At 60.3% G+C, this 10,128-nt stretch overlaps 2 protein-coding genes across 2 annotated transcripts; both read right to left on the bottom strand.

The window, feature by feature from the left end:
* Positions 1-498: 498 nt before the first annotated feature.
* On the bottom strand, positions 499-4,338 carry LOC125330989 (carboxypeptidase N subunit 2-like). Its single transcript, XM_048314781.1, has 2 exons — positions 3,254-4,338; positions 499-2,327 (listed from the first exon to the last, which is right to left on the bottom strand). Exons 1-2 carry the CDS (start codon positions 3,266-3,268, stop codon positions 711-713), a joined length of 1,632 nt encoding a protein of 543 aa, XP_048170738.1. The 5' UTR covers positions 3,269-4,338; the 3' UTR covers positions 499-710.
* A 97-nt stretch (positions 4,339-4,435) lies between these two features.
* On the bottom strand, positions 4,436-9,694 carry LOC125330988 (leucine-rich repeat-containing protein 15-like). Its single transcript, XM_048314780.1, has 2 exons — positions 9,319-9,694; positions 4,436-7,709 (listed from the first exon to the last, which is right to left on the bottom strand). Exons 1-2 carry the CDS (start codon positions 9,335-9,337, stop codon positions 5,974-5,976), a joined length of 1,755 nt encoding a protein of 584 aa, XP_048170737.1. The 5' UTR covers positions 9,338-9,694; the 3' UTR covers positions 4,436-5,973.
* Between the last annotated feature and the right edge of the window lie 434 nt (positions 9,695-10,128).

The following is a 10,128-nucleotide window of genomic DNA, read 5'->3' as shown; positions in this document are numbered from 1 at the left end:
CAACCTCGCTGGCCAACCTGTTCCACTCACCCTCACAGGAAAATTCTTCCTCTTGTTTATGTGAAACTTCCCACATTCCATTTTCAGGCTGCAGGGCTGCAGACTAAGCCCTGACAGGGTAGGGGGGCCCTGCCGGTGCACACCTGGGCTGGAGCTCACCCTGCAGCCAGGCAGCTCATGCCCCTTGCTGGGCAACCAGCAGCACTCACCCACACCTCCCCTGGACAACACAAACCTGTGTCCTGGGGGTTTTGCCAGGCTGCAGCTGGGCCTCTCTTCCCTCTGCAGTGCCAAGGGACGGTGGCTGCAGCAGGCAGACATGAGCACACCATGACCATGCCAGAGTGGCACCTACTCACCACCAGGCACTCGCACCTATGCCACACTATGCAGAGCCCCTGACAAGATCCCAGTGCACCACATCGACCTTCACTGCCTCTCCCAGACACACAGACAGTGGTGGAGGAACAGAACGAGTCCTCCCTCTGCCATGGGAACTGGTAGCACAGAAGTCATAGATACATTTTAATTATATTTGAAATACACAGGAAACACATAGCTGAGAGGATAAATACCAGCAGGCCAGCTGTTGTGGAGAGCTCGGTGACAGCTGGTGACCATGGCAGCGGTAGCAGAGCGAGATGGAGAGCCGTTTGTTTCCCAGGCTGGTTCAGAGGTCGCCAGTGCAGAAGCAAACGCCTGCCCAAGCTCTAGGGCACTGCGGGGAGACCTGGGGACGTGGCCTCGTTGCTGCTCTGTACTGTGACAAGGACACTGACCTGCAGCGTGCCACAGCGGGAGCGCAGCACCCAGGCACCCTGGTACGCTGGCCCCAAGCCCTGCTCCTGAGGGAGGCGAAGGCTGAGCTGCTGGCAGGCTGTGGCATTGCAGGCCATGCTTACAGTGCCCTCGGGGTTGGTGTAGGTGCACTGCCCCGGGGCGTCTCTGTCCCAGCCTTCCTCTGGTGGGACACCGTGTGCTCCTGGGCACTCCAGCTGCCTGCGGGGGACCTCCAGCAGGGACTGGCCCTGGAAAGCAGCTGGACTGGTGCAGAAGGCTTGGCCATGGATGAGGGGCTCAGCAAAGCTCTGGAGCCAGCGGAGGAGGTAGGAGAGGTGGCAGTCACAGACCCAGGGGTTGTCAGACAGCCCCACACGCACCAGTTCATTGTTGGCATCGAAGAGCCCCGGGGGCAGGCGGGCCAGGCGGTTGTGGTCCAGCACCAGGGCAGTGAGGAGGGGCAGCTCAGCCAGCAGCCCCGCTGGCAGGCTGGAGAGGTGGTTGTGGCTCAGCCATAGCTCTATCAGCCGTGCCAGCCCCTGGAACACCCCAGTGGGCAGGTGATCAATGGCGTTGTGTGAGAGTGCCAGTGTTTCCAGCACTGACAGGTTAGCAAAGAGCTCCTGGGGCACTGTCTCCAGCCGGTTGAGAGCCAGTGAGAGGTGGAGGAGGACAGGGGTGCCAGTGAAGAGGGTGGCAGGCAGGGTGGCCAGGTGGTTGCCCTCCAGGCTGAGGACAGTGAGGTTGAGGAGACCTGCGAAGATGTCAGGGGCCAGGCTGCCCAGGGTGTTGTGCTGCAGCTGTAGCCGCCGCAGCCCCCCTAGCCCAGCGAAGATGCCGGCTGGCAGCTCCTTCAGCTGGTTGCCATCCAGGTGGAGCTCAGTCAGCTGGCCAAGGGTCCTGAAAGCACCAGGAGGCAACCGTGCCAGCAGATTGTCACTGAGCTTGAGGACACGAAGGGCAACAAGTGGGGCCAGCAGCCCATCCGGCAGCTCAGCCAGGGCATTCTGTGAGAGGTCCAGGGCCTGCAGCTGCCGGAGCGGGTGGAAGATGCCTGGGGGCAGTGCCTCGATCCTGTTCCCCGACAAGCGCAGGTCCTGCAGGCGGCATGAGGCGGTGAAGAGCCCCGGCTGCAGAGTGCGGATGGCGTTGGCACTGAGGGAGAGCTTGCTGAGGCTGGTCAATCCTGCCAGCGCCCCAAGGCTGACAGCTGGCAAGGGGTTGCCTGACACCTCCAGCTCGGTGAGGCTGGGCAGCCCCTGAAAGGCACCAGCCTCCAGCTCTTGGATGTTGTTGTTGATGAAGACCAGCTTGGTGAGGGTGGTGCTGGAGCCCAAAGCCCTGCTGTGGATGCTGCTTAGGGCTGTCTCCACGAAGAAGAGCTGGGTGGCACTTCCCGGCAGGTCCTCCGGGATCTCCTGCATCCTTTCGTTTGAGCAGAAGACTTTGGAGGTGTCATAGCACTGGCAGGTAGGGGGGCAGGATGGGGGCAGCCCCCCCACCAGCAGGGACCCCAGCCCCAGCAGCATGTAGATCACCAGCCTGCACTGGAGAAGGAACCAAGCCTCACCCTATGCCCTGACACAGCAGAAATCTGCACCCACAGGCGGGCACTGCTGGGGAAAGGGCTTCTGCAGCCAGAAATACAGCAGGATCAACCTCTGGGACACCACCAGCACAGGCAGCTGCCCTGGCCATGTGGCATCCCTCCAGCCCCAGCTGCCAGCACCTCCCCAGCACTCCCCTTGCAGGAATGGGGAGCACTTCCCTCCCAGATGTCGCCCCAGGGTTTTTACTCTGTACCCCAGCCCACCCTATGAAAACCAGAGTGGTGCCACCCTCACCAAAGGTGGCGAGCAGCCACATCCTGCAGAGCAGCAGCTGCGGTGGGACCTGTGTTGGGTCCGTGGAAGTCTTGGGGGGAATCTGTACCCTTGTCAGACGTCTCCACAGGCACAAAGCCAGGCTCTGGGGCAGGAGAATATGTGAAACACAGGGCTGTGCTGCACACACTGGGTAATGGGCACAACCCTGCAGGGCTGCTCTGAGCTCAGTGGCAATAGGAGTGGGCTCCACCACTTGTATTTCTAATTGCCTGTCAGGTGCTTCTTTTTCCACAAGCAATCAGAGCAGCATTAAACCTGCTGGAGGGATATTCAGCCTGATCAAACACCTATTCCCAGCCCACAGAGGCACTTTTTGAGGCAGTGGCCTCCAGACCTCTGCCAGTCCCTCCCTAGCTGGGATACATGCCGGTGCTGCCTTGTGATGGGGGATATTGCCCGCCCCACAGCAATGCCCACCTGCAGACACCCTGTGTCAGTGGAGCTCTCCTGGACTTACACCAGCACTTGAGAGCAGCACTGGGCTTGGCATTTCCTTTCCTCTATCCCACTTGTGTTCACCAGAGCTGACAGTGGCTCCCATCCATCCCAGGCCCCCAAACTACCCGAGCAGTGTGGGGACCACTTACCAAGTGTGACATCATGGGGACGGTCGCCGAACCTGCAGCAGACTTGCAGGGATGCTGCTTGCTGGGACAGTGTTTTCTGGGGCGGATGGGAAGCCAGCCGAAGCCAGGGACAAGCTGTTCCTGCTGGGGCGGAGCTGCCCCTCACTGCTTATCGGCAACAACAACCCGTGTCCTTGGAGCACTTTGAAAAATAACCCGGCCCCAGGAGGACTAGAGGTGAGGCCAGAGGCAGCCGCCTGTGAGCATCCTGGCAAGGAAGTGGGGTCCTGGCCCCGGACATCCACTGGTGCAGGGATGGTAGCAGGATGCTGCTGTCACGGGTGGCTCCAGTCCCACACCAAGGTCAGCATGCTTGCTTCCAGAAGCCCCCTAAGAGAGCCCCAGGTCTTTATTAAATCTCACTGGGAAATAGTGCTCAAAATATCTCTGCCATGAGAGAAGAGACCAGGTGCAGCTTAGCAAGGCAGATGAAGGTTGAACTTGATGTTAGAGGTGTTTTCCAACCTTATGATTCTATGGGGAGGGGACTACTGTGGGACCATCATGGTGGTCACCAGGGCTTTTACATCCCAGCCAGCAGTGGGATGGTGAGGATGACTCGCGGATCAGCTGAACTCCCTAGGAGTTTCAACCTGCCTGGAGGAGCAGCACACACTGTCATAAGAGCTGCATTGCAAGGGCCTGCGTTGAAACAAGCTGGGCTGGCAGCAGCTATGGAGGCACCCCCAGGGGCAGGAGGAGGGATACTTTACTGCACTCAGTCAGCCTCATGGAGCAGATGGTGACACATGGAAAAACTCAGCTGACACAATCCAGTGGCAGCCAGCTCTGAAGGGAGCCAAGCAAGTTCCCTACCACCCCAGCAGGGGACTGTGCAGGAGGCAGTCAGTGTCTCCATCGAGAAGCTCGCTGAGGTCTCAGCTCATTCTCCAAAAGCCCACCCACTGCTGTTGTATGGCTTAGCCCTCCTTGGTCCATCATCCCAGGCTGGAGTCCAGGGACCAGCAAGGGCTCTGCAAAGACAGCCCACTAACCCTCTACCAGCCTCACCAACCCTGAGTCAACAGGCTTTTCCTCAACATGGTAAAAATCTCTGAGGAGTGGAAATCAAGTGCAGCCCCTGTCCCTACTGGGCCATTCCCTGCTGCACACCAGGAAGGAGTGAAAAACAGCTCTTGGCACTTGGAGTGGACAATGGCACTTTAATGGGAAGGTCACACATCAGCACCCAACAGCCCCGAGACACAGTCCTGTGTCTTCTGTTATCATGCAGGCCCCAGCCCAGAGGAGTGACCCATCATGTGCACCAGCATAGAGCTGCTTGTGCCAGCACTGGCTACTGAGGTGCTGTGAGCAGCCAGCACTGCAGGGTGGACACCAAACATGCACCTTGTCCCACAGCAGCAGTCCTCAGGCCGCCTGGTGCCACCACGCCACACATGGGGATGAGCTGAATCCCCCCATGGCCATGCTACAGCTGGAGAAGGCAGCTGGATATAGGTGCTGAGGGGGGATGGCGTGGCACCCATTTGCAAACTGCAGAGCAGCCAGCACTTGCTGACCCCCCACTCTGTGCTGCCAGCATCCACCTGCCCAAGGGCTGCCACCAGGCAGGGGCACTGGGCACACACAGGAGGGCACTCAAGGGAATATGAAGAGGATGAAAAAGCTTTGCCAAGCAGAGCAGGACCAGGTTGCTCACTAGCTGGCGGAGGGTATTAAGGAAATGGGAACCAGGGAAGGGGAGGAGTAGAAGCAGCCCCAACATGCTCCAGCAGCCCAGGGGCACAAGCACAGGAGCTTCTCCCAGCCCCTGCAGACACTGCACACCCATTGTCCCACTCCTCTAACTACCCTCGCAGTGGGGCCAGTGCAAGCCCCTGGCACCCTGTGGGGTTGAGGCAGGGCGCTGCAGGCAGGGGCACGGCCACAGCACGGTCAGCACCAGCATGCAGTGAGGGCTGGGAGGCTGCTCCTGCCCGTCCCCAATGCCAGCACCCTGTCCCGTGGCTCTCCTGGCTGCAGGTGCACGAGGGGAGCAGGCAGATGCTGGGACCAGGGGACGGTGCTGGCTGTGCTCTGGCCTGCCCTGCCTACAGGCAGGGAGGGCAGCTGGGACACAGCTGAGACACTCAGGGTGTGCCAGCCTGGCAGCAACCCAGCCCGGCGGGGAGCCCTGCCCAGGCACCCGTGAGTGACGGAGCAGCACGATGACATGCAGCTCTCCTGGGGCCAAGGTGCTCGCTCGGCTCCTGGCCCAGCATGATGGCTCGCACTGCCTGCCCAGGCAGGGGCAAGGGGGGAGGCATGGCGGGGGCAGAAGGTGGGGAAGAGGCAGGCAGCACGAGGGCAGCAGCACTGCAGGGAATGATGCAAGGTGAAGGATGGGGAAGTCCTGTTATTTGGGGTAAGCACCATCGTGGCCAGGCTGTGGCTCCTGGCTCTGCATCCCACAGCTTAGCTGCTGGACCCGGGCAGGGAATGAGCACAGAGGCTGCACTGGAGGCAGTAAAGGCTGGGGATAGTGGGCAGCCATGGGAGGTCACTCGGTGGGGAGGCCCTGCTGCAGACCAGGGGCAGAGCAAAGCAGAGCAGGACAGGGGTACACGCAGCACACATGGTGATGTTGTCCCATCCCAGTCAGCAAGGGCAGCTGATGCAGAGCCACTGTCATGTCCTTGACCCCACAAGCACCTCTGCTCTCAAGGTCTGCCAGACACTCAGGCTTCATTCGGAGCCTTCATCCTCATGAGCACAACGTGGCTCTTCTTCCTACAGCCGTAGACCACCAGTGCCACCAGAGCTGCCAGCAGGGCCACGCACACCAGCACAACGACTGCTATCACCACCCCACTCTGCAGGCGTGTCAGCCCCCACTGCCCCCTCTCTTCCTCCTCCTTCTTCTCCTCCTCCTCCTCCTGTGGGGAGGCTGGCAGCCCCATGGGGGGCTCCATCGAGGCATCCTCTGGGGATGCTGCCTCAGAGGTGTGAGCAGGGAGCAGGGTGCTGGGATAGGGAGCAGCAGTGGGGGGCTGGGTGTCGATGAACTGGTCCCGTGGCAGCCCGGCAATGGGGATGCCCTGCAGGGCAGGAGGCTGGGCACACAGCGGGGGTATCTCACCCACCTTGTGAGGGTTCTCCTCCAGCCAGCCCTGCAAGGGCAGGATGCCCTTGTCACAGCGCCAGGAGTTGTTGTGCAGCCTCACCTCTCGCAGGGCAGTCAGCGGGGAGAAGATGCCGCCAGGCAGGTACTCCAGGGCATTGGAGTGCAGCTGCATGTGCCGCAGCCCAGGGGTGGCCCCGAAGAGGCCCCGTGGCAGCACCTGCAGCTGGTTATGGTGCAGAGAGATGTTCTGCAGCTTGGGCAGCCCCTCCAGTGCCCGGGCATCCAGGCGGCGCAGGGCATTGGAGTGCAGCGACAGCTCCAGCAGCTCCCCCAAGCCCTGGAAAGCCCCTGGTGCCACCAACCGCAGATGGTTCTTGCTGAGAACCAGGAGCTGCAGCTGGGTGAGGTTGCTGAAGACGGCAGTGGGGAGGGTGGAAAGCTCATTCTCGTAGAGCCAGAGCTCCTGCAGGTTGGGCATGGGCCCAAAGGCACTGGGAGAGATGTCCTGCAGGCGGTTGACGTGCAGGGTGATCTTGGCAAGGGCGTGCAGGGGCAAGAAGATGCCGCTCGGCAGAGTAGTGAGGAGGTTGTTGGACAGGTAGAGCTTCTGCAGATTGGTGTTGTGTACAAAGAGCTCTGGGGACAGTGTCTCCAGCTGGTTCTGGTGCAGCCCCAGCTCCTGCAGCTCTGGCAGCCCATCAAAGGTGCCCACCGGGATGTGCCGGAGCCGGTTCTCGTAGAGCCGCAGCACCTGCAGCCGCGCCAGCCGCTCGAAGGCCCGGGGCGGCAGGCGGTCGATGTTGTTCCTGGCCAGGTTGAGCTTGGTGAGGCTGGTCAGCTGGTCAAACACCCCCTCCTGCAGCTCCTTCAGGTTGTTCCCGTGCAGCTGCAGCTCCTTGAGGTTGCTCAGATGGGCAAAGTGGGAAGGCTCGACCTGGAGGATCTGGTTGCTGGAGAGGAGCAGAGACTCCAGCTTGTCCAGAGGCTCAAAGACCTGCACAGGAAGCTCCTGCAGCTTGTTGCTGGCCAGGCTGAGGTAGCGTAGGTCGGGCAGGTTCTGGAAGGCCCTGGGGCTGATGCGCGACAGGGCGTTCTTCTCAACGCGCAGCCCAATCAGCAGGGAGGCGTTGCCGAAGGCGGCGTCGCCCAGCTCGGCGATGCGCGTGTTGATGATCTGCAGGGTCATGGCATTGGCAGGGATGGGGCTGGGGACCGTGGTGATGTCAGCACCAAAGCACTCCACCTGGGCGCTACGGACACACTGGCACTGCTCTGGGCACTGGCTACTGGCCAGCTGGATGCCCACTAGCAGCAGCAGCCACCGCTGCCATCCTCCCTGCTCCATTGGACCTGTAGAAAAAACAAAGGGGAGGGGTTCAACCCCTGAGATTTCCCAGCTGCCAGGGCCACTGCCAGGGATGGATGCTGCTTTTCCTCTGGAAAAAGCCACTGAGGCTGTGGCCATCCTGCTCCCAGCACGGCAACGAGGCAGAGGAGGACATGCGAGGAAGGCTGGGGGCAGGCAAGGCTTGGCACAGCCCAGGCAGGAGCTCAGAGCAAGACAGAGCTGGGGACCATGGTGCTTGGCTGCCATACCACAGCTATTAGTGGCATCCCTGGCGTCCCAGCTCTCTTGGCTCCTCTGGCAGCCGGGAGTGTGGTTTCCTGTTTTACAGAGTGTGGCGAGCTGCTACCAGCAGCACTGGCCTCCTGGCACCACCAAAGAGCCAAGACCTTCACCAGAGCTGGCTTGTGGCACCCACAGCGGGTCCCAGCATTGCCCCAGCACCCCAAGCACCCTCCTAACTCTGAGCTCCTGTTGCAAAGCCAAGAGCAGTGCCTGGGGATGCTTTAGCTCCAGTGCTGCAGGAGCCTGGGTCAACAGGACCCTTGCCAGCTCCCAGCAAAGGCTGGGTACTGGGTGGCCCTGTGTTCCCCCCATCCCCAGCAGGAGGTCTCAGCCTGGCCTATTTTTGCCATCAGTGTCTGATGTGGGCACGTGTACACAGGCTGGTGCCAGGGCTGGTGCCAGGGCTGGTGCCCAGGGAAGGGAGGGCCTTACAGCACAGTTCTCCATTACCCCACAAGCACAGATACCGTGGACACCCTCTCCTCCCTCCTCTGGCCTGGGAGCTTACTCCCTCCCTAGATTAAAGCAGCAGCCTTGTGCCAAGCGGGCATGGAGCAGCCCCCCTTAACAGCTTCGTGTGGCACAAGGGTGGGAGAAAACCTGCAACTCCTTCTGCTCTGAGCACAGCTCAGCCAGACAGGCGAGTCAGGCAGCAGAGGAGTGTGGCCACAGTGCCTCAGCTGGCACCCTGGGTGTTGGGGCACAGCCCCTGCCCTCCTCCCCGCCCTCCCCCCAGGGAACCCTCTTGCTCTCAGACAGGGAGGGAGGAGTCCTCCACAAGCCAGCATAGTTTATGTTTCCCATATGGAAACAATCTGCATCCAAGAACAGCTTTGTTTATAGCAAGACATTTATAAACTTCCCCAAAAGCTTGGCACATCAAAAGCCCTGTTCATGTCACTCCCTGCTAAGGCAGCACTGAGAGCACCCACACTAGAGCAACCTTCAGGAAAGGCAGCTGGAAACAATTGATCTCTCTTTTTCTTCTAGGGACAAGAAACTTACAGACCAAGAGGCTGAACATTCTCTACTGCTCAGCCCCTCAGCATCCCACTGCTCCTAACACTGGACCCCAAAATGTTCCTGTGCCCCACTTAATTTTCTCTGTTGATCATTGTCTGGGATACATTGCCTATGTAACTCTTTCAGCTCCCACAGCATCCAAGTGGTCTCACTTTTTCAGAGAGCCCTTGCAAGATAAACATCTCCATCAAATAAAAAAATGCTGAACATGCAGATCCCACCACTCCACCACCAACCCTCGGGGCTGCCCTGGGAGTCCCCGGGATCCGTGTCCACTCACAGGGGCAGTAGGAGAAGGAGACTTACCCGAGTGTCCTGCAGTCATGAGCGCCGAGCGAGCACAGCCCCGTGCTGGCAAGAGAGCAGAGTGTGGTTCATTCTTCCCCTCCCAGTATATAACCCGTCCAAATCAATGAATCAGCACAGGGGCAGTGGCGGGGTTAGGGAAAGCGCTGAAGCAGAGCTGCTTCCAACTCCTATTTCCTCAGCAAAGCAAGCATCTCAAGGATGGAGTTTTGGGTTTCCCCCTCCTGAACCCCAGTGCTCTTGTAAGAAGACAAGCAGAGGGTCCCTGTGAACATGCTGCTCATGTCAGCCAGTGCCCAGGCAGCAGCTTGGCCCTGGGAGCCCCCCTGGTCCTCAGTGGGACACAGCCAGGTGCCCTGACCCATGGGGGCAGACAAGGCAAAGCCAGAGCCCTGGGCACAACCCTGTCCTTCCCTGGCACGAGTTCGCACCAGGGCTGTTCCACGGCACTTCCTTGGCACAGGCACAGCTCTTGTGTCCCTGTCTATGGCTCCTGTAAGTGTTAGGACTTCTGGCTGTGCCCCAGCCCAGGGCCACCAGAGCAGGCAGACCCCTGGTGCACTGACCCTGCCCGGATCACACCTCTCATTGCCCCCAAAGCCACAGATGCCAACGGGCCACAAACCCACTAGCAGCCACTGTGGGCTTTGTCCTTTGGGCACCACAACCACCGCTGCCAGGAAGAGGGTACCACGCCAGGGTCAGCAGTTGCGTGAGTGCCAGCCACAGGCCAGGCTGCTTCAGAGAGCCCTCAGTAAGCCAGAGCATTGCCCATGAGCCATGAGGATCACCTGGGTGCTGAGGAACCCC

Source organism: Corvus hawaiiensis, chromosome 10 (assembly GCF_020740725.1).
Source record: "Corvus hawaiiensis isolate bCorHaw1 chromosome 10, bCorHaw1.pri.cur, whole genome shotgun sequence".
NCBI lineage: Eukaryota > Metazoa > Chordata > Aves > Passeriformes > Corvidae > Corvus > Corvus hawaiiensis.
This window is presented reverse-complemented; position numbering and strand designations above follow the sequence as displayed.